Source organism: Phoca vitulina, unplaced genomic scaffold, assembly GCF_004348235.1.
Source record: "Phoca vitulina isolate PV1807 unplaced genomic scaffold, GSC_HSeal_1.0 scaffold132, whole genome shotgun sequence".
Classification (NCBI taxonomy): domain Eukaryota; kingdom Metazoa; phylum Chordata; class Mammalia; order Carnivora; family Phocidae; genus Phoca; species Phoca vitulina.
In genome coordinates, this window is record NW_022589835.1 from 133,036 (window position 1) to 157,155 (window position 24,120).

The 24,120-nt window shown below is 47.6% G+C and overlaps 2 protein-coding genes across 3 annotated transcripts in view; both read left to right on the forward strand.

The window, feature by feature from the left end:
- Window positions 1-24,120, forward strand: part of LOC116628819 (scavenger receptor cysteine-rich domain-containing protein SCART1-like) — a 96,399-nt gene that overhangs the window by 6,056 nt on the left and 66,223 nt on the right. For both annotated transcript variants that reach the window (XM_032399150.1, XM_032399151.1), the window contains exon 2: window positions 21,254-21,383. The gene's annotated coding sequence lies outside the window, so the exon portion shown is untranslated. The remainder of the gene's footprint in view (window positions 1-21,253; window positions 21,384-24,120) is intronic.
- On the forward strand, window positions 571-23,982 carry LOC116628825 (olfactory receptor 287-like). Its single transcript, XM_032399158.1, is given in 5 exon segments — window positions 571-709; window positions 21,499-21,781; window positions 21,783-21,919; window positions 21,922-22,105; window positions 22,107-23,982. Coding segments are annotated over 5 exon segments (1,053 nt in total). The 3' UTR covers window positions 22,417-23,982.

The following is a 24,120-nucleotide window of genomic DNA, read 5'->3' on the forward strand; positions in this document are numbered from 1 at the left end:
CAACACACAGCAAGAGAGAAGACCCATTCTGTCTGGTGTGCCTTTTCGGGCTGTGTCCCTGGGCACTTTCCTGGTCTCATCCAGGTCTCCTCCCAGAAGAATGCTCCTTCATGTTGCTCATGCCTGGGGAAGGGCACCACTTCTATCTGATGGCCAGTGAGCTCTCTAGGGCTGAGCAAAGCGGCCAGGGGATTTGCAGAAGGGAGGGAGGCTCATCCCCAGCTTTGATGTCTCCAAGTAGACCATGCCTGAGCCAGCCTGAGGTCTTCATCTTGTGTTTTCTGAGCAGCAAAATGGCTGTTTGGGGGATGGGCAGAGCGGTCCACTCAGACCGGCTAAGGGGCTGTGCAGTTTAGGACTTTGGTAGGACACCCCTGGAGTTAGGTGTCTGAATGATGGGCAGATCTCGGGGAGAGGGTCGGCAAGGGCAGAGCTGGGGCAGGGGTCCCCGCTGGCGGCCCAGAGGCTCCTCCGGGCTTTCCTGCCCCTCTCGGGGGAGGGTGAGCCTCAGGACCCTCCCCTGCTCCGCCCTGGGAGTCTGGGGAGCAGGCCGGGGTTCGAGCTGTCCCCATGGACAAGAGTGCCCGACGGAGGGTCCTCCGGGCCCCGGGCCGAGGGGGCGGCCGCTCCTGCTCACCCCGGGAGGGGACCGCGCTCGTGGAGCTGCCCCCGGCGACCCTCAGCCCTGCTGGGAGCGGGCTGTTGGAGGGTGGGCTGCGCGGGCTGCTCAGAGCTGGGGGGGGCACAAGCCGGGGTGCGGAGGGATGAGGACCGCCCCCCAAATTCTTGGTGAAGTGTCTGCAGGACAGGGGGTGGGGCGTCGGTCGGTGGGACCCCTTGGACCCCCAGGCTGAGGGCACCGGGGGTTCGGGGTATCAGGGCCCGAGCGCTGGTCCAGGATCTCCTGCCCTGCGGTCTGTGCGGCCCAGTCTGGCGGCGGGGGCTGGAGACCCTCCCTGAAGGCGCGGCCCGCCTAGGCTTCCCCAGGCCCCTTGCCTCAAGAACCACCTTCCCCCGCAGGAGATGCGGGGCCTCCGCCGGGGCTCCGCAGGACTCCGAGGGTCTGTGGGAAAGCACGCCACATCTCACTCGCTCCGGCTGCCTCTGGACCCAGGTGGTTTTTATCCGGCTCACTAGCGGCCTTGCCCCCACCCTGGGCTTCTGCTCTGGGTCTGGAGACTCTGCGAATTCTCACCTGGGCGGGACTCTCAGAACAGTTTGTGGAGGAGCGCTGCAGGGTGTCTGGAGGGAAGGTGTAGGCCTTCCCGCTTTCTCCGCAGTGACAAATAGGTCTTTGCATGTCGCCTGCCCTCCAGGCGCCCAGGCACGGGTGAGGCCCGCCCTCAGCCCCGCCTCCAGCCTCAGGGCCCTTCCCCTGGGGTTCAGTTTCTTTCTTTTCCACGCATGCCCTTTATTCATTTAGTTATAAAGTAGTATGTATAACCACTGGTAAACCTACTCCTGGTGCAAGACGCAGACACTCAGCTCCTCTCCCCCTGCACCCTGTGCTCCCCTCTCTGAGGGACCACTCTCTGGAATTCCCTTGCCGCTTCATGTATTTTAGTTACAGATAACAATATCGTTTAGTTTCGCTTGTATTCAGACTGTAAGGAAGGGTGTCCTGCTGTATGTTGTCCTTTGGGTCTTGCCTTTTCCTGTCCCTAAGATTCTTGCTCTTCTTGGCAGCTGGGCTGCATTTATTTGACACCTGTAGAATAATCTGCCCCATCTCCTCAACTCAGTGGACTCTGGCTGCTTCTGCCTGGCCCCCTTCCCTGTCTGGTGGCTTGAAAACTCCCAAGGCAATAAGCCAGGAAAGTTGAAACCCCTTCCCTTTGCTTTCCATCTCTCAGAGTCACCATCTTTTATTGCCTCACGTTCAGGGTCTTGAAAACCACTTTTTTTTTTTTTTTTCACATATTTTGTCTTTTTCCTTTCAGGTGGGACAGTAAATCCAATTTCTGTATTCCATCTTGGCTAGAAGTGGGAGTCAAAGTTCAGTCATCCCCTGCACTTACATCTGCCTCAGTGTCCCCGAGCTCCAGTGTGTGTCTCCTCCTTTTGGCCCCCAAACCATGCATGACATCCAGAACTCCCGTCCCTTTACCTGCCCTCCAGGGACACGGTCCTGCATTGCTTCTTGTCCGACATCCGAAAACAGTTGTTAAAGACATATAGTATTTGTGTAATTATAGTATTATATATAATTATAATCATATTGTATACTTTATTTAATTTTGTCATTGTTTATGGTGGAGGGCTAGACTGATAAAAGCTCATTTTTTTTTGTGGCTGGAAACATCTTTATACGTTCTCAAAATTAATAGTCTCTTATGTGTTGCAATATCTTCTCTCAGTTTTTAACTTATTTTTCATTTTCTTTAAGATGTCTTTTGATGAACAGATGTTCTTAAATATTTTCACATGCTTTTAATTAAGGTATAATACAGCCGAATCTACTCTTTTTAGTGTATAGTTCTGCAAATTTTGGCAAATGTATATAATTATGTAACCACCACCACAATAAAAATATAGAAGGGTTCCAATCTCCAAAATTTCCTCTATGCTGTCCTTTTGTAAATAAACCGCCCCATCCCAAGTTCCTTGCAAATCTGTTTTCTGTTCCTATAATTTTGACTTTTCCAGAATGTTATATAAATAGTATCAAAAGAGTGTCCTATTTGAGTCTGGCTTCCTTTGCTTAGCGTACTACCTTTGTGATTCAGCCATGCTGTTGCGTCGATCAGCTCTGTTTCTTTTATTGTCTGTAGTATTCCACTGTATGGAAAGACCACAGATTATCCATTCCCCAGCTGAGGCACATTTAGGTTGTTTCCAGTTTTTGCTGATTATGAATTAAGTCACTATAAACATTTGCTTATACTTTTCTTGTGTAAGTGTAAGTGCGGGTTATATGGTAAGTGTATGTTTAACTTCGTAAGGAGCTGTTGTCCGCAGTGGCTATACCATTTTGCACTTGGTATTGAGTTTGGGAAACTGTTATTCTAAATAGTTTGTAGTGGTATCTCCTTGTGTTGTTGGGTTTTTAAAAAAGATTTTATTTTTAAGTAATGTCTACACCCAGCATGGGGTTCGAACTCACAATCCAGAGATCAAGAATCGCACACTCTACTGACTGAGCCAGCCGGGCGCCCCTCCTGTTGGTTTTTATTAGCATTTTCCTATTGACTAATGATGTGACTGTCTGTTTGTGTGCTTAGTACCCAGTCTTTGGTGAAATGCCCATTCAAGTCTTACACCCATTTGTTTATTGAGTTGATAGTTTCTTTGCCTTTGAAGTTTGAGAATTTTAAATTCTGAATGCAGATATTCTATCAAGTATTTGATTTGTTTCACTCCCCCCCAAATCATGGCTTGTATCTTGACTCTACCAATAGTCTCTTGAAGATCAGAAGTTCTTCAGTTGATGAAATCCTGTTTATATTTTTTTTCTTTTATGGATTGTGCTTTTAATGTTGTATTGAAGAAATTTTTGCCTCATGAACATTTTCTCCGTATGTCTAAGGTTTTATACTTAGGTCACTGGTCCATTTTGAGTATGAGATACAGAGCGAAGTTCATTTTTTTGCATATGGATAGCTGATTTTTCTGGCACTGTTTGTTGAAAATTGGATTACCTTTCATCTTTGTGAAAATCAGTCATGTGTGGGTCTCATTTCCAGATTCTCTAGTCCATTCCACTTCTATATGTCTATCTTTCCCCAGTACCACACTGTCTTGATTACTACAGCTTTGTGGGCCTTGCAACCAGGTAGGGGTAGTGTGGCTTCTCTGACTTTGTTCTTTTTTCTAAATAGCTTTGGCTCTTTTAGCTCCTTTTCTCTTCCCTGAATTTTAGATTCAGCTTATTGTTTTCTATAAAAATTCTGTCAGAATTTTATTGAATCTATAGGTTAGGTTGGGAGCATTAGCATCTTTACAATATTCTCCAATCCATGAACATGGTATATTTCTCTATTTATTTATGTAATCTTTGATTCCTTTCATGAGTGGTTTGTAAGTTTTAGCATGTTTTGTAAATATCTTTCCCGAGCTTATAGCATCTCTTTTTCAGTTCCTTTAGGATGTCTTTTGATGAACCGTTTTCTTTTTTTTTTTAAAGATTTTTTTATTTATTTGACACAGAGAGAGAGGGGGAGAGAGGGAGAGAGCGAGCACAAGCAGGGGGTGCAGCAGGCAGGGGAGAAGCAGGCTCCCAGGTGAACAAGGAGCCCGATGTGGGGCTCGATCCCAGGACCCTGGGATCATGACCTGAGCCAAAGGCAGCCGCTTAACCGACTGAGCCACCCAGGCTCCCCTGGTGAACAGTTTTCAAAATTACTTTAGAACAGTTTTAGATTTATAGAAAAGTTGCAAAGGTATTACAGACAGTTCCCATACACCCCCTAACCAGTTTCCTCTAGTGCTAATAACTTACATTAGTAAGGTACATTTCTCGAATTAATGAACCAATACTGATATGTTCTTATCAATTAAAATTTGTAATTTATTTGGATTTCCTTTTTTTGTAGATATTCATTTCCATTTCCTGTTTTTATTTTAATTTTTAAAAATTTTATTTAAATTCTAGTTAGTTGACATATCTTGCAGTATTGGTTTCAGGATTAGAATCCAATGATTCATCACTTACATTCAACACCCAGTGCTCATCACAACAAGTGCCCTCCTTTTTATTTGGATTTCCTTAGTTTCCTTAGTTTTTCCTTAGTTTTTATCCAATGTCCTTTTTCTATCCAATAGAGGATCCCACATTACATTCAGTTGTCATATCTCCTTAGGCTCCTCTTGGCTGTGAGTTTCTCAAACTTTCTTTATTTTAATTTTTATTTTTTATGAACATGACAGTTTTGAAGAGTTCTGGTCATCTGTTTTGTACAATGTCCCTCAATTGGGATTTGTCTGATGTTTTTCACATGATTAGACTGGGGTGGTGGGTCTTCAGAGGAAGACCACAGACATGACTTGCCATATTCAGCACATCACATTAAGGGCACATGCTATCTGCAGGGATGGTCATGGTTGGTCACCTGGCTGAGGCCATGTGTCAGGTTTCTCCACTGTCAAGTTACCCACCTCCCTTCCATACTGCCCTCTTTGGAAGGAGGTTGCCGTGCACAGCCCATATCGAAGGGGTGGGAAGTCGTGTTCTCCCTCTTTGAGGGAGGAACATGTACACAAATTGTTTGGAATTCTTCCTCATGGGACATTTGTCTATTCTTTCCATTTATTTATCCAATTGTTCGTTTGTATTGGTACAGATTCATGGATATCTATTTCATACTTTGGGTTATATTCCGGTACTACTGTGTTAATTTTTTGCTGTCCCAGCTTTGGCCAGTGAGAACACTCAGTTGTTTCCTGGGCCCCTTTGACGTACCCCACCATTGTGTTTTTTTTCTCTTTGAACACTTACTAAATTTCTGGCACTATGCGATGTTCCAGACTCATCCTGCATATTTCTTTCCCCAGGTGTAGATTCAGCCGTTTCTCCAAGGAGACCTGGTGCTTTTTATTAGACAGTAATATTAGAAATGAACACCTGGGCACTCACTAGGTATGCTTGTTGCTCCTGGGTATTGTCACTTCTAGGCCCTCCCAGCTGACAGAGCAAAGAGGTGTGTGTGTGAATATTAATCTGTGCCTGTGCACCATCTATAAACACTTATGTACGTAGCCATCTGTACCCATATTAAGTGGAACACGAGATCTTACTGACATCTCCACCTCTAATCCACCACCATGCGGGTCATTCCAGCCTCCTGCCCTCGCTGGTCTGTAAATCCAACATCTGCTTACTTAACTCTTCAATTCCAGTGTACATGCATAGTGGCAACAGGATTGTAACTTGTACTCTGTCAGGAAAATGCTTCGTCAGCTGGGGTGCAATGCTTGTGTAGTTTCTTTTGCTATTGGTCTTACAGACTCCACTCATTTCCGAGGTTATTTAGATCAGCACCTTTACACCCCACCTCTACAGTTGGACTGTTTGCCACCTTCTGCATTCCATCCCGGATCCCCGAATGTCCTAAGTGACTTTTCAAAAATTTGCATACATTAAAATTCACTTCTTCTGTGGTAAATCTCCATGGGTTTCAACAAGTATCATGTATCCATCATTACACTATCATACAGAGTAGTTTCCCTTCCCTAAAAGTCCTCTGAGCTTTACCTACTAAACACTCTCCTTTCCCTTGAACTGATCATTTTACTGTTGTCTCCATAGTTTTGACTTTTCAGAATGTCATATAATTGGAATCATACAGTATGCAGACTTTTCAGACTTTATCCATTCACCTATTAAAGGACATATTGGTTGCTTCTAGTTTTCAGTGATTATGGATAAAGCTGCTATCAACATTCATGTGCACTTTTTTTGTGTGGGCATAAGTGTTCAAATCAGTTGGGTAAATACCTAAGAGTGTGATTGTTGGGTCATATGACAAGAGTATGTTTAGCTGTATAAGAATTTGCCAAACTATCCTCCAAAGTGGCTTTATCATTTTGCTCTTTTACTAGCAATGTTGCTCTGCATCCTTGCCAGCATTTTGCACTTGTCAGGTTTTTGAATTTTAGCCATTCTTATAGGCATGCAGTAGTATCTCATTGTTTTAATTTGCAATTTTCTAGTAACATATTTTTTGACCACCTTTTCATTTCATATGCTTATTTTCCATCTGTATATGTTCTTTGGTCAGGTGTTAGAGGTGTTTTTTTTTTATTTTTTATTTTTGGTGGGGGGAGAGACAGAAGAGAGAGAGAGAGAGCATGGAGAGGAGGGGCAGAGGGAGAGGGAGAGAGAATCTTAAGCAGGCTCCACACCCAGCGCAGAACCTGACACTGGGCTTGATCTCAAGACCCTGAGATCATGACCTGAGCCAATATCAAGAGTTAGACGCTTAGCCAACTGAGCCACCCAGGTGCCCCTTAAAGATCTTAATTTTAACAGATTTTCAGAAATTTAAAAATTTTCTTTTATGATTCACATTCTTTTAAAGGAAATACTTGACTACTCTGAGGTCAGAATAATATGCATCTATATATTAATGGAAATGTTTTAAGATTTCCTTCTTTTTGGCATTTTTTTCATTTTCCTTTTTTTAAAATCTAAGGTGAAATTAACACAACAAAACATGAACTAGTGAGAGTGTGTAGTCCAGCGGGATTTAGTGATGTTGGGCCACTGTTGTCTCTGCTGGCTTCAGCATGTTCTCATCACCCCAAGAGGAAGCTCTGTGCCCCATTCTTCATTCCTCCCTCTCCAGCACTGGCAGTCACCAATTTGCCTTCTGTCTGTGAGCTATCTATCCTAGATATTTCATACAAATGGAATTATACAGTATGTAGTGTTTTATGTCTGGCTTCTTTCCTTTAGCTGTGTTTTCAAGGTTCATCCATGTTGTAGCATGGACCAGTGCTTCATTCCTTTTTACGACTGGATAATATTCCATTGCAAGTATTTACCACATTTTATCTCTCCATTCATCTGTTGATGGACATTAGGGTTGTTTCTACTTTTTGGCTACTGTGAGTAGTACTGCTATGAACATTCATGTGTAAGTATTTGTTTGCATATTGGTTTTCAATTCTCTTGGATATATACCTGTGAATGGAATTGCTGGGTCATATAATAATTCTATGTTTAACTTTTTGAGGAATTGCCACAGTTTTTCACAGAGGCTGCACCATTTTACATTCCCACTAGCAGTGTACAAGGATTTCAATTTCTGTACATTTTCACCAACATTTATTCCATTAAAAAAATTAAAGGCATTATAGTGGGTGTGAAGTGGTATCTCAAGGTTTTGATTTGCATTTCTCTTATGACTAATGGCACTGAGCATCCTTTCATGTTCTTGTTGGCCATTTGTGTGTCTTCTTTGGAGAAATGTTTATTCAAGTCCTTTGCCCATTTTTAAGTTAGACTGTTTGTCTTTTAGTTGTTGAGATGTAAGAGTTTTTTTTTTTTTTTTAAATATATTCTGGATACTAGACCCTTATTGAACATAAGATTTGCAAATACTTTATCCCATTTTGTGAGTTATCATTTCAATTTCTCAATACTATTCTCTGATGCACAAAAGTTTTGAATTTTTATGAACTCCAATTCATCTATTCTTCCTTTTGTTGCTCTTGATGTCATATCTAAGAATCCTTTCCCAAATCCAAGGTTATAAAGATTTGCTCTTATATTTTCTTTAATGAGTTTTATAGTTTTAACTAATATAGTTTCATTGTTGATCCATTTTGAGTTAATTTTGGTATATGGTATGAGGTAGAGTTCCAACCTCATTCTTCTGCAGATGGATGTCCAGTTGTGACAGCCTATTTGTTGGAGAGACTATTCTTTCCCTATGGAATGGTCTTGGTACTTTTGTCAAAAAGTAGTTGATCATAGAAAGGGGCTTATTTCTTGATGCCTGAATCTATTCCATTGATCTGTATGTCTATCCTTATTGCCAGTACCACACTCTTTTGATTACTATAGCTTTGTAGCAAGTTTTGAAATCAAGAGGTGTGAGTCCTACAATTTTGTTCTTTTCCAAGATTGTTTTCATTATTCTGGGCCCATTGCTAATCCATATTGATTTGAGAATCAGTTTTCTCAATTTTGCAAGAAAAGGAAAAAAGTCATTGTTATTCTTTTAAAAAATTTAAATTCAGTTAGTTCATGTATATTGTATTATTAATTTCAGGGGTAAAATTTAGTGATTCATCAGTTGTATATAACACCCAGTGCTCATCACATCAAGTGCTCTCCTTAATGTCCATCACCCAGTTACCCCATCCCTCTACCCCCCACCCCTCCCGCAACCCTCAGTTTGTTTCCTAGAGTTAAGAGTCTCTTATAGTTTGTCTCCTTCTTTATTTTCATCTTATTTTATTTTTCCTTCCCTTCCCCTATGTTCACCTGTTTTGTTTCTTAAATTCCACATATGAGTAAAATCATATGGTATTTGTCTTTCTCTGACTGACTCATTTCACTTAGTGTAATACCCTCTAGTTCTATCCATGTCATTGCAAATGGCAAGATTTCATTCTTTTTGGTGGCTGAGCAATATTCCATTGTATACATATACACACACACCCACCATGTCTTCTTTATCCATTCATCAGTCTATGGACATCTGAGCTCTTTCCATAGTTTGGCTATTGTTGATAATGCTGCTATAAACACTGGGGTGAATGTGTCCCTTTGAGTCATTATGTTTGTATCCTTTGGATAAATACCTAGTAGTGTAATTGCTGGGTTGTAGGGTAGCTCTACTTTTTAAGGAACTTCCATACTGTTTTCCAGAGTGGCTGCACCAGCTTCATTCCCACCAACAGTGTAAGAGTGTTCCCCTTTCTCTGCATCCTCACCTGTTTTGTTAATTTTGTGTTTGTTTTGTGTTGTTAATTTTAGCCATTCTGACTGGTGTGAGGTGGTATCTCATTGTGGCTTTAGTTTGTATTTCCCTGATGCTGAGTGATGTTCATTTGTTTCTTGGCCATTTGTATGTCTTCTTTGGAGAAATGTCTGTTCATGTCTTCTGCCCATTTCTTGACTGGATTTTTTTTGTTGTTGTTTTTTTGGGTGTTGAGTGTGATAAGTTCTTTATAGATTTTGGATACTAACCCTTTATCTGATAAGAGATTTGAAAGTGTCATCTTCCATTCTGTAAGTTGGCATTTAGTTTTGTTGGCTGCTTCCTTTGCCGTGGATGAAGTTCTAAAACCAGGCAAAGACCTGCTAAAAAGGACTGTGACAGACCAATATCCCTGATGAACATGGATGCCAACATTCTCACCAAGATACTAGCCAATTGGATCCAACAGTACATTTTTTAAAAAGATTTTATTAATTTATTTGACAGAGAGAGACACAGTGAGAGAGGGAACACAAGCAGGGGGAGTGGGGGACGGAGAAGCAGACTCTCCCACTGAGCAGGGAGCCCAATGCGAGGCTCAATCCCAGGACCCTGGGATCATGACCTGAGCCGAAGGCAGATGCTTAATGACTGAGCCAACCAGGCGCCCCGGATCCAACAGTACATTAAAAGGATTATTCACCATGACCAAATGGGATTTATTCCTGGGATGCAACGGTGGTTCAACATCCACAAATCAACCAATGTGATACACCTCATTAACAAAAAAAAGGACAAGAACCATATGATCCTCTCAATAGATGCAGGAAAAGCATTTGACAAAATACAGCATCCTTTCTTGATAAAAACTCTCTTCCATGTAGGGATAGAGGGAACATACCTCAATATCATAAAAGCCATATACAAAAAACTCACAGCAAGTATCATCCTAAATGGGGAAAAACTGAGAACTTTTCCTCTGAGGTCAGGAGCATGACAGGGATGTCCACTCTCACCTCTGTTTTCAACATGGTACTGGAAGTCCTAGCCTCAACAATCAGACAACAAAAAGAAATAAGAGGCATCCAAGTCATCTAAGAAGAAGTCAAACTTCCACTCTTCACAGATGACATGATACTCTATGTAGAAAACCCAGAATACTCCAGGAAAAAATTGCTAGAACTGATAAAGGAATTCATCAAAGTGGCAGGATATAAAATCAATGCACAGAAATCAGTTACATTTCTATACACCAATAATGAGACAGAAGAAAGAGAAATTAAGGAATCGATCCCATTCACAATTGCACCAAAAACCATAAGATACTTAGGAATAAACCTAACCAAAGAGGTAAACTATCTGTACTCTGAAAACTATAGAACACTCATGAAAGAAATTGAGGTAGACACAAAGAAATGAAAAAACATTCCATGCTTATGGATTGGAAGAACAAATATTGTTAAAATGTCTATGCTACCCAAAGCAATCTATGCATTCAATGCAATGCCTATCAAAATACCATCAACATCTCTCACAGAGCTGGAACAAATAATCCTAAAATTTATATGGAACCAGAAAAGACCCCAAATAGCTAAAGGAATGTTGAAAAAGAAAACCAAAGCTGGAGGCATCACAATTCCGGACTTCAAGCTGTATTACAAAGCTGTAATCATCAAGACAGTATGGTACTGGCACAAAAACAGACACATAGATCAATGGAACCGAATAGAGAACCCAGACATGGACCCTCAACTTTATGGTCAACTAATCTTTGACAAAGCAGGAAAGAATATCCAGTGGAAACAAGACCGTCTCTTCAACAAATGGTGTTGGGAAAACTGGACAGCCACATGCAGAAGAATGAAACTGGACCATTTCCTTACACCATGCATGAAGATAAACTCAAAATGGATGAAAGACCTAAATGTGAGACAGGAATCCATCAAAATCCTAGAGGAGAACACAGGCAGCAATCTCTTTGATTGCAGCACCCTCCAAAGGCAAGGGAAACAAAAGCAAAAATGAACAATTGGGACTTCATCATTGTTTTTCTGATAGGGTTTGCATTGAGTCTGTAGGTCACTTTGGGTGGCAATGCCAAAACAATCTTAACTCATCTGATCCATGAATATTGGTTGTCTTTCCATGTATTTAGGTCTTTTTTAAAAAAGATTTATTTATTGGGGTGCCTGGGTGGCTCAGTCGTTAAGCATCTGCCTTCGGCTCAGGTCATGATCCCAGGGTCCTGGGGTCGAGCCCCGCATTGGGCTTCCTGCTGCGTGGGAAGCCTGTTTCTCCCTCTCCCACTCCCCCTGCTTGTGTTCCCTTTCTCGCTGTGTTTCTCTCTGTCAAATAAATAAAATCCTAAAAAAAAAAATGTATTTATTTATTTATTTATTTATTTATTTATTTATTTATTTTAGAGAGGGAGAACGTGCAGGGGGAGGGGTAGAGGGAGAGACTGAGAGAAACCCAAGAGGACTCCATGCTGAGCAGAGGAGCCCAATGCGGGGTTTGATCCCATGTTCCTGAGATCACAACCTGAGCTGAAACCAAAATGCCGATGCTTAACCAACTGTGCCACCCAGGTGCACCTGTATTTAGGCCTTTATTAATTTTTTGCCACAATGTTTTGTAGTTCTTAGTGTAGAAGTCTTTTCCCTCCTTGGGTAATTTATTCCTATATATTTTATTCTCTTCTGGTGCTTTTATAAATGGAATTGTTTTCTTAATTTACACTTTGAATTGTTCATTGCATATTTCAGAAACAACTGATTCTGCGGTTGAACTTTGCTGAACTTACTAATTCTAGTTATTTTTTGGGTATAGATTCTTTGGGATTTTCTATATAAAGGATCATGTCATCTGGGAATAGAAATAATTTTACTTTCTGTTTGGATGCCTTTATTATTTTTTTCTTGCCTAATTGCTCTGGCTAGAGCTTCCAGTGTGATGTTGAATAGCATCCTGAAAGCTGGTATTCTCATCTTGTTCCTGTTCCCAGCAGGAGAGCTTTCAGTCTTTCATTATCGAGAATGATGGCAACTGTGGATTTTTCATAAATATCCTTAATCATGTTGAAGAAGTTCTTTTCTTTATCTAGTTTTGTCAGTATTTGTATCATGAAAGTATGTTGAGTTCTGTCAACTGGTTTTCCTGCATTTCCTATATTTCTCTCCTTCATTCTGTTAGTGTGATGTATTCTCTTCTATTGATTTTCACGTGTTGGACCACACTTGTATTCTGGGGATAAATCCCACCGGTCATGTTGTATAACCCTTTTAACATGCCATGGATTTGGTTTTCTAGTGTTTTTGTTGAGGATTTTTGCATCTATATTTGTAGATATTGGTATGTAGTTTTCTTGTGGTGTCTTTGTTTGGCCTTCTTATTAGGTAGTGCTGGCCTCACAGAATACATTAGCAAGGGTTCTTCTCTCTTCTATTTCTTGGAAGATTAGGCAAAGCTGTTGATTCTTCTTTAGTTGTTTGGTAGAATTAATTAGTGAAACCATCTGGTCTTGGGCTTTTCTCTGCTGGAGGTTTTTGAGTACTGATCAATTTCTTTACTTGATATAGGTCTTTTCAAATTGTTTGTTTCTTCTTGAGTCAGTTTTGGTATCTGTGTGTCCAGGAATTTGTTCCTTCCATTAGGTTATCTAATTTGTTGTTGTTGCCTTATTCATTGATTCTCTGGTAATCCTTATTTCTGTGAGGTCAGTGGAGATGTCCCTGCTTTCATTTCTGGCTAATGTGTATCTCTCCTTTTTTCTTAGCCAGTCTAGTGGGAGGTTTATCAATTTTGTTGATCTTCCCAAAGAATCAGTTTTTGGTTTTGTAGGTTCTATTTTTATATTCTGTATTTCATTTGTCTCTGCTCAAAATTTTCCTACTTCCTCCTTTCCACTGGCTTTGAGTTTAGTTTGCTCTTATTTTCTAAATTCCCAAAGGTGTTTTTATTTTATTGGTTTGAGATTTTTCTTCTTTTACAAATGTAGGTGTTTACACTTATGTTTCCCTGTATGCACACTGCTCTTTCTACATCCCATAAGTTGGTATATTGTGTTTTCATTTTCAACGTCTTCCATCTTTCCTAAAAAAATTGCATCTGAAGTTTATTATTGTGTCTGGTTTGAGGCAGGCATTTATCTCATGTCATTTTCCAGTGCTGAATGGTGCTTTCCTTCCCCAGGCATCTGCTGGGACCCCTCTGTCACACATCATAGAGTTCGCTGTGTTTCCCAGAGTTCTGTTTTAGAGATGGTGCTTGTGAGGATGTCCTTAAGAAATGGACTCTCATTACTCCCAGCACACCTTTAGTCACAAATTGTAATCAGTTTTTGTCTTTAGCTTTTTACTTCTTTGTAAAACTTGTGGTTTTCCCAGGCTGAGGCTTCTCAGTGATATGGTTCCCCCATCTTCTCCATCCCTCAGAACCCTGCCTAATCCCAGATTTTGTCTTTAATATATGGGGGCTCACAAAGAGGGGGACCTCCTCCTGCTGGCAAGAGGGTATTCCTGTCCTTCTCTGCTGGGTGCTGGGGAGGGACGCCCAGGACCATCCAGCCTGAAAGACACCAGATCTCCCAGCTGTCGCTCTGTCAACCACGTAGCGTCTCAGGGGGACATCCTGGTGCAGGCAGTGGGAGGCCACAGGATGAGGTTCTCAGGCAGGAGGTCTACAGAGACAGTGGGCTGGGCCAGAAGGGGGTTCTGTCAGGACCAGGCTCAGAAGCTGAGAAGGAAACCAGGTTTGGGGCAACCATGGTCCTGGTCCCTGGTGTGAGCCAGGTCACAGGAGCCCAATCCTCAGTGGCTTGTGGGCGGGTCCTGAAGGTGGGGCTCTGAGGTGTCTGGTCAGCACTGGTCAGCAGAGCCACCAGCACCGCGGACAGTGTCGCCCCATACCACGGCTGTGACCTTTCCTGACAGGGCATTGGGGCTGCCAGGTCCGGCAAGAACTGATTCTTTAAGGTGGGCACTCTGTTCTCTCTGTCACTCACCAACACTGACAGGTCTGATGCCGAGACTCGCTAGTACAGATATGGAAACATAGTCAGACACACACAGACATCTACACAACCACGGAGGGGCTGGACCCAGGCACAATTACGGATGGACCACCTCACAAACACCGACAGGTCTGCATCAGCTCACTATACATCACTTCACTTAAAATGAATTTCCCTATAGGGGCGCCTGGGTGGCTCAGTGGGCTAAGTGTCCGACTTGATTTCAGCTCAGGTCATGATGTCAAGGTCGTGAAATCCAGCCCTGCATCGGGCTCTGTGCTCAGCATGGAGCCTGCTTGAGATTCTGTCTTCCCCTCTGCTCTTCCCCCCGCTCACACACATTCTTTCTCTAAAAAAAAAAAAAAAGAAAAAAAGAAAAAAGAGTTTCCTTATAACAAACTAAAGCTGAAACACATACATACACAAATATACTCATCTAAATTATATTTGTCCAAACAAGATTAATACCAATTATTCTAGTGATCAACGTACCCCACGAGTGATAACCTAGGAATGATATTGCCACAAGTTATGGTATCATTTCGGTGCACATGGAGTTTTAGCAATTATATTGTTTTCCCCCTATTTTGCCTACATCAGGGAATCTTAAGGATTAGTCTATTTACATTTGCCTAAAGTGTATATATCTAGTGAATATGTCCCAAAGTAAAAGCCAGTGGTATTTCTGGCACCTTATTAGTCGTTATTCCCCAGTATGTCTACTCTTGGGTATTTCAAGGATTTGGCACTTGCTTCTGATCTCTGTACTTCTAATCGGCGGCTGCCGTGTTCACAGTACAGACACATAGCCCATCGCCTCGCTCCCTGTTCTGCTGCATCTGACTTTGCCTTTCTGATGCACATCCTGGACCTGCTCCGCACGCACCCGGTACTTAGTCCTTCTGGAAAGGATTGCGGATTTGACAGTGAGAACAAAAGTGTGTGGTCTTCACCAGTCCACTTTATCAAGATGCCAAAATTGGAAGGAAATACTGTGTTGCAGAGTTTTCAAAGGGCAAGAGGTGGTATCATTATTCTGACTGCCAAATCCCATGACTTACGTGGCTTCCCAAGGGGACATGTACACCGTTTGCAGGCAGACAAACTGGCGGCAGCCCGAACATCCACCATGCGATCCAGGTGCTGGTCTTGGTGCAGCGTATGTGGGTGGAGGCAGTCGGGGTGCAGGACCTTTAAAATGTGTTTGGGCAGGAAACTTATTTCCAAGTTGTTGGCATTTCTGACAACTCTCAGAGAATTGAGCCACAGGGCACAGACTGTCTCAGGAATTGGTAATTCAGGAGAAGACAGCCACCAGGCTGGCCCTCCTCCCCACGGGGCATGGTGCAGGGGGATTTCCACCTACTTCCCATCTGTGGTCTGCAGGAAAGTACACCCCCTCCCCAGAATATATCCATGTCATGGTCCTCGGGACTGGTAAAATTGCTATGTTCCATGGCACGGGGGATTTACATCGCCGGTGGCTGCTAAAGCAGGGGGACTATCTAGACTAACCAAGTGGGTCCAGTGTCATCATGGGGTCCTCAGAGGTGAGAAAGGGAAGCAGGCGGGTCCGTCAGAGGAGATGTGACCACAGAGCAGTGTCCTGGAGGTGCTGCACGCCTGGCTTTGGAGATGGAGGAAGGGCCCATGGGCCACAGACGGCAGGTGCCTCTAGAGACTGGGATAGGCAAGAAAACAGATTCTTCCTGGAGCCTCCAGAAGGAGCCAGTCCTACCCACACCTTGCCTTTAGTTCAGAGGGTCCTATATCAAGCTTCTAAACCACATGTAAGATAATAAATTTGTGTTGATCTAAGTCACCCCCTAAGTTTGTGGTAATTTGTTCCAGCAACCACAGCAAACTCAGACAGTGCATGCCAACCTCCTGCTCAACTCAGGAACTGCTGCGGCCCCTTGCAGTCAGGGGGCAGGTGGGGTGTGGGGGAAGATGGTGGGGGCAGTGGGAGCCACCGTCCTCCAGATGGTCCTGGTGCTCCCACGGCCGCATCTGGCCTGGTGGGGCTGCCACCTCCCCTCCCTGGTGAACCTGGGGCCGGCAGATCCCTGGGCAGCCAGCCTCCCTTTCCTGACCTAGAGGCCACTCAGGGACCCTCAGGAGGAGGCACGGCCTCCATAAGCCCCCACTCCAGGACCCAAGACTCCCATGCAGCTCTTGACTTGAAGGAAGCACTTATAGGCCGACCCCTCCCTCTTAAAAAAATGTTTTCACAAATTCTCCCCTTTACTGACCCCGCCGTTGGGCAGGAGGCCGGTTAGCAGACTGGGTTCTCTGCACCATTTGGAAATATGCATTCATTCTGGTGCCTCAGTCTGGTATCTGATTTCTGTCACCTCAGTGTCTCGGTTGGAATAGAGTCAGGCCAAGCCCCATTTTAATGCCATGTTCATGTTTTCATTCTGCAAGAGCACTGATATCTATTATTGCAGGCCACAGAATAAAACCCCTTCTCCTCACGAGCCCTCAGCATCCTACTGCTGCCATCACATTTGATTCTGGGCAGAGGAAGCTGGAGGAGACCATTATCCCTTCATGGAGAAAGGAGTCCGAGAGAGGGTGCCCAGCTCGTGGTCTGGTTCTGCCTTTCTGGGCACAGCCCCTGGACCTTGTCACCTCTTGAGTGGTCTTGTCAGTGGGGAGTTATCGATTTGAACTGCCCTTCCTCTATTGTAAGGAAATTGCCAGAAATGTGAAAAAAGCTTTGGGTCAGCGTAGGTTTGTAGGAGGGGCTAGAGGACCTGCTGTTCCTGCGCAAGCTTGTGGGAGCCCAGTGTGTGGTCTGAGCCAGAGGTCAGGTCTCATGTGGGAGGGAGGCCTTCAGAGGTGACGGTGATGTTCGGTGACCATTGCACGGGTGTATACATATCTTCAAACTCATCAAGATGTATACTTTAAGTATGTGCTTTTGGTATGTCAACCTTACCTTAATAATGACAAAGGAACAGGAGCTCACAAGTGTGCCCCTGTCCGTGCCAGGGGGGTAACGTAACCCCAAAGAGTGGCAGACACAGCAAATCTCCACACTCATCTATGCTTTGACAATCTTTCTTCTATTCTATATCTTCCAAATTCCCAGGGTGTTATTATATTTGGAAAAATAGTGTTTATGGAATCAAACAGATGCTCCGTGTTTTCCCAGACCAGTGGCAGCTCCTGATTTGGGAGTTAATTGACGAGGCAACAGTCCTGCCTCAGGGGAGACCCCCCACCAACTTTTAATGAGCTCCCGATTAAGGGCAGCCCAGACACCTGTGTGGCAGTGGCCCCAAGGTGGTGCTGGAGCCCGGGGGCAGGTAACACGAGATGCCGGAGCAGGCCAGCAGGGGTCAGCACACCGTGTGGCTGCCAAGGTGCCCCTTGTCCCCGGGGCCGATGCTGACGAGGGAAACAGGCTGAGGCTTGTGGGGAGCACACTCCCTCCCCCTCCCAGGATGCCAGCCCGGGGGGCTGAGTCCCTGCCACTGAGGCCAGGCCCTGAGTGACCACCCGCACGCAGCCCGGCCCTGGCCATGAGCCCAATTCCACAACCCCGGATGCGCCCACAGGCCTCAAGGTCCCCGAGGTTGGTGCCAGCAGAGTCCAGAGGTTAGGTTTTTGCTCAAAGCCATCTTGCTGTCACAGCTCCCTCCTGTCCTCACTGGCGGGGGCAGCAAACAGCGCCAGCTTGGCTCTTGCCAAGGCAACTATTTCCAGAACGCTTGGCGGGGGCAGGGAGTGGGGCAGCCTGCACTTTGCCTATCAACCTGTGGAAAACCCCCTGTTTACAGAGGGGGAAACCAAGGCACTGTTTACAGACGGGGAAAGCACAGAGCACCTGCTAAGAATGCCCAGTGTGCAGCCAGAACCTGCCCTGGGGTGCTTGGGGCCACCGCTGCCCCCAGGTGCTCTTGCAGGGTGGGCACCCTGGAGACAAGCCTGGTGTGGGGCTGGGCCCTGGGGAAGATGCACTCGAGCTGTGCATGAGAAAGAGGTGCCAGGCATAGGCTAAGGGCAAGAGGACCCGCTCAGGGGGCTGGTCACTGCCCAGGACCACCCTTGGGGCCCTCAGCAGCCCCAGTCTCATGCCAGTTGCATAGTTAACAAGAGGGTCCTTGCAGGCCTGAGCCGGAGGAAGGCTGGGTGAGGGCAGAAGTAACCTGAGTGTCGGAGGGTTGCCCGCTGGGCAGAGGGCTCACCCTCTGCTCTCCCCAGTGGTGCGTGGGCAGGCGGGCGGGGGCTCTCCAAGGTGGTGGATCCTCCTCGCTGCGCCTACCAGATGCATCTGCTGCTGGATTGTGAGCCCGAGGGCCAGTGGCTGCGTGTCAGCTGACGGCCAGCAGGGCGTGGTGGGCTCACTGTCCCGAAGAGAGGAGGTGGAGGGCACTGCATGGCCACAGTTCGAGGCAAGGATGGCAGCCGGGGGAGCAGGACAACAGCAGAGGTGCCTCCTTCCCACGGCAGGGGGGCTGGGCAGCCTCCATGCCTGTGCCCTGGGTCTGTGCTGGGCTCGCCAGTGCTGACCACTCTGAATGACCAGAGTCAGGGTCCCCTGGGCAGAGCAGTCTTGCACACTTGGGGTCCCACAGTGGGCTGGGGGACTGCATTCAGGTCTGGTGTTGATGGATGGCCAGGCTGTCTTCCTGGGCCAGCCAAAACCTGCCTCCTGGCCAGTGCCATGGACATGCTGGAGCTGCATGAGGGTTTCAGCAGGTCCCCAGCAGCTCATGGCCCTCACCCCTGTTCTCGCTATGTCTCCAGGAGTTAGGCAGTGGAAAGCAAGTGGCTCAGTCCAAAAGAGACCCTCATTGGCAAGTCAGAGGGTCAGATGGCCACAGGCAGTGCCCCCACCCAGGGACACAGGCCTGCCTGGAGGGTCCTTGGGGTCATCCCATGCTCACCCTCCTGGTCTCTGGACTGCTTCAGGGGGGCATCCTGGAACCTGCTCAGACCCCTTGGGTGAGTGACCCTAGCCATGCTATGTCCCTGTAAGCTGCCCTGGGCAAGTGGATTCTCCCGAGACAGGTTGATTCCTCCAACCCTGCTGTCCCTCATGAGGAGTCAGATCCCCTGGGGGGCCCCCAAGATGGACTCATGATGGGACCCCTGGCAAGAGATGTGGGATTCCATGGGATCTGGGTGGCCCTCACCCTGCACAGCCGTGAGGGTCTGATGCTCCTCCACACATGGGGGAAGCAGGCCAGCCATCCTCAGCTCCAGGTACACGGCAAGAATGGGGAATTCGGGACTGGAGAACTGTGACAAACCTGGGTAGGGCAGGACTTGCTGAGGCCTCTATTTAGTCTTTGTAACAGTCATCTTCAACAGTGAAAATGGTTTTCTAAATGAGGCTCGTCCTGGAGTCAAGGCTAAGAAGAACAGCTCCAGTTCCCCGGGTCAGGACCAACACCCCAGGCAGGGCACTAGGCTTACAGGGGCCAGTGCTCATGAGCAGTGCAGTGGCCTCAGGTCCTGGTGCAGCCTGGGCAGTGGTCTGTGTCCAGCTGAATTCTGGAGGTGCCAGCTGAAAAGCACTCTGGTCCCAGGAAATGGAGTCATGGGGGCCCTGCTGAAAGGACTGCTTCTTCTAGGACATGGCCCACACTGGTCCCACTCCTGGAACCTGGGGACAGGCAGGGGACTGGTGTGTCGGCACTGCTGGGGCTTTGCTTTTGCCTGAGCGCTCACCGCATGGCACATGGCCACGGAAGGCAGGGGCTCACGGCCAGAGCCGGTGTGGCTACAGTGCGGCTTATTTTGTTACTGACGGGCACTGTTAAGGATAGCTTTGCGCACTGTGGGTCTGGGGAGGGGACGCAGCCAAGGGACGCCCAGCCCATCAGGAACCAGGGTGAGTGTTCCAGGGGCTGGTTCAGGTGGTGAGTGTGCACACACGTGTGAGCCCAGTGCCCACGTATGTATGCTGTGTGTGTGACTCTGTGTGTGATGTGTGCACCTGTACGTGGCAGGCGGGAGGACGGGCGCAGGCAGAAAAGTGCACATGGCTGCCGTGGCTCCTGAGGGCAATCCTCCTGGAGCAGGTCCAGCATCTGGACACTGTCTGGGAGAAGCGTTGACCAGTCGGGCCCCTCCTGCCTCGCTGCCGGCTCTGGGCTCCACACGCATGAGGTCCCTGCCAGCCTCCGTCCACCCACCCCCGTGGACACACAGCGGGTGCCTGTTGGCCCAGGGCAGCCAGCAGGCAGGGTCCAGCCTGGGGAGGGGCTGGGCACTAAGGAACCGAGCTCAGCTCGAATTAAACCCCCTCCTCACTGGTGCCACAGCCCCTCCCCCTCCCCCGCAGACAGCCACCCTCGGGCACCCCCTCCCCTCCAGCAGGTCCGCCCAACAGTGCGACCCCCAGCTTCCAGACAGGAGGGGGCGCTGGTGATAAAACTGTTTGCAATTTCACACTTCAAGGCCCCCCTGGCTGCCCAGTTTCCAGCTAACAAATAATCCAGGGGACAGCCCCAGGCAAGGAGAGCAGGGCCCCCTATGGGCTTCCTCTGAGCTGTGTTGGGGGTGTGGCGGGGGGGGCGGGATTTACTAGGCACATAGGTAAGAATGTTTCACTAGGAATCAATGTGGTTTGCTGGATGAAAATGCTAAAAATTGGGCCATACATAATTTCATTTGTGAAAACTTGACAATTCTTTCCCAGTCTTCTTGAGTCTAGAGTAAGGACCACCCTCAGGTGACTAGGAGTCTCGAATAAGGACCCCCCCCCCTCAGGTGACAAGGAATCTAGAATGAGGACGTGCTCCCCCATGGCAAAGAGTCCAGAGTAAGCATCCCCCAGGAGACAAGGAGTCTAGAATGAGGAAGTGCCCCCCCATGGCAAAGAGTCTAGAATGAGGAGATGTTCCCCCCTCCCCAGGTGGCAAGCAACTGATAACCTGGGTCCAGTCTCCTTCTGAGCGACTTCCCGAAGAGGGCAATGTCCATGGTCTACTCGCTGGCTCCCACAGGGACTCTAGGCCTGGCTGGAGTCCTGGGATAGAGACAAGGTGAGTAGAACCCAAAGAGGGGGGCCAGGGCCGTCCCCTCTGTTCCTGGGCCTCCAGTGGGCACTTGGGGTGGGAGGTCCCTCTTACTGGCCTGCAGTGGTCTGTGTCCCAACAGAGCCTCACGGCCTGGGGCGGCAGCCAGAACCTCTCCACGCAGGGGCTGTTCATCCTGCTGGGCTTCCCGGGCCGCAGGGCCTGCACGTGGGGCTCTTCCTCCTCTTCCTGGTCATACACGTGCTCACGGTGGTCGGCAACCTGGCCACCATCTCCCTGGTCGGGGCGCACCGGCCCCTGCAGACGCCCATGTACTTCTTCCTCTGCAACCTCTCCTTCCTGGAGATCTGGTTCACCGCGGCCTGTGTGCCCAAGACCCTGGCCACGTTCGCCCCGCGCAGCGGGCCATCTCCACCAGCTGCGCGCGCAGGTGTCCTTCGTCGTCTCGCGGGGCTGCGCCGAGTGCTTCCTGCTGGCCGCCGTGCCCTGCGACCGCCGCCCGGCCATCTGCCTGCCGCGGCGCTACAGCCGCATCGGGACCCCGGCCTCCCCGCCCGCCTCGCTCTGGGCTCCTGGCTGTGCGCCTTCTCCGCCGTCACCGTGCCGGCCACCCTCCCCGCCCGCCTCTCCTCCTGCGGCTCCCGCGTCATCAACCACTTCTTCTGGGACATCGCGCCCTGGATCGTGCTGTCCTGCAGCGACACGCGGGCCGTGGAGCTGGCGTCCTTCGGCGTCCTTCCTCGTCATCCTGGGCTCCTGCTTCATCACGCTGGCCTCCTACGCCTACATCATCGTCACCGTCTTCAGGATTCGCTCCGCCGCGGGGCGGCACAGAGCCTTTTCCACCTGTTCCTCCCACCTCACGGTGGTCCTCATCTGGTATGGCTCCATCATCTTCCTGCTTGTGAGGACCTCAGGGGAGAGCTCGCTGGACCTGACCAAGGCCGTCACAGTGCTTAACACTGTTGTCACCCTGGTGCTGAGTCCCTTCATATACACCCTGAGGAACAAGGACATCAAGGAGGCTCTGTGGAGGTGAGTGCAGGGGATGTGAGCCCCTCGGAGACCACCCAGCAAGACTGGGACATCTGACTGTCCCCTCTGTGGGAGCCAGTTCTCAGCATCATTCTCTCTGCATGGGCTGAAAACAGCACCCTGATATCGCAGCATGGTCCAGGGCTCTTGGGTGGCAGGGGGCTTTGGGCTGGGTGCTTGGCAGTGTGGAGGAGCTCCCCCACCCCATCCTGGCCTCAGGGAGTTTCCACCTGTCTCACAGGCCTTGCCTAGGGTGCTCAGCCCCTGGAGTTCCAAACCCAGATTCTGGAAGAGAAATGGGGTCCTAAGAAGCACTATATGTACTTGCAGATACTGACTGCCCACCAAGTACTGGGCACTGGACTAGCCTGTGAGCCCCCAACCTGGTCTGGGTCTTGGGGGGCTGATAGCTGTCTTGTTAGTGAGGGGTGGGCTGTCTGCCCTTGGGATTTTCCCCCACTGCCAACACCTGTGGTCTCTTGAATCTTCCCTCACTGGTGGTGGGGGGAGGTTGACCATGAAGGAGAGAACTCAGAGAAATGCGTGTACAGACCTTGCTGAGGAAGGCCGGCAGCCTTTGAGGGCCGTGTGGAGTCAGTGTGTGGGTTTGCCTCCGCGCATGTCCACAGGGCTCACCTCCTCCTGCGGGCTGCACTGTGGGACATACAGGTGTCCCAGGGAACGGGGCTTGGTTCGGCCTCGAGTGAGTAAGTCGTGTGAGGTCCTCCAGGTCCAGAACTTCTGTGAGAGGCCTGGTCAGGCCCCACAGCCCATCAGTGCATGGGCTCCAAGCCTCTGCCAGCATGGCTTGGGCAAGTCACGTAACTACTCTGAACCTCTGTGTCTTCATCTACAAATGGAAACCGTGACTGTGTGGTCTCATGGAGCCCTAAGGAGTATTAAATGAATCGGTGTGTTCAAAGTGCTAAGCACAGGGTCTGATGGAGCAAGTGCTCAGGAGAGGCTGTTGTTGCCATTGTCCCCACATGCAGCAGGCACAGTCGTCTCTCTCTTTCCACCTCACACACGGCCAGGCAGAACTGACAGGCGCCAGGCCCAGGGGTTCTGGTGAGTGCTCATTCTCCGCAGTAACCAAGCGCCCACAACAGAGCTGTGCCTACAGGTGCTGGTCAGCACCTCCCCAGTGGGTTGAGGAACCGTCTCCCTCCAGTGGGAAGTTGGGGTTCCCAGAGACCCCCCTTGGCCGAGGGCCAGAGCAAAAGTTTACTCTCTCTCTCTGACGTGTACACTCAGTCATCTGTAGCTGATGATGCTTGTGAAGTCTTTGTGCTTTTGTGAAGTTATTTTCTAGATAATGAATTAAAGACTGTTTTCCAAAGTGGCTGCACCATCTTGCACTCCTTCCAGCAATGAATGAGAGTTCCTGCTGGTCTGCATCTTCCCCAGCATTTGGTGTTGTCAGTGTTTGAGGTTTTAGTCATTCTACTGGGTGAATAGTGGTATCTCATGGTTAATTTGCAATCCTTAATAAGCATTTTTTCCTTAATAAGCATTTCATTTTATTTTTCATAAAATAAGCTTATTTTATCTCTACTTCTTCTTTGGTGCAGTGTCTGCTCATTTTTAAATTGGGTTCTCTGTTTTCTTATTGTCTTTTTGGTTTTTTTTTTAATAGCCAATTTATTTATTTTTATTTATAATTTTTTTATTATGTTCAGTTAGCCACTGTATAGTATTTTGATGTAGT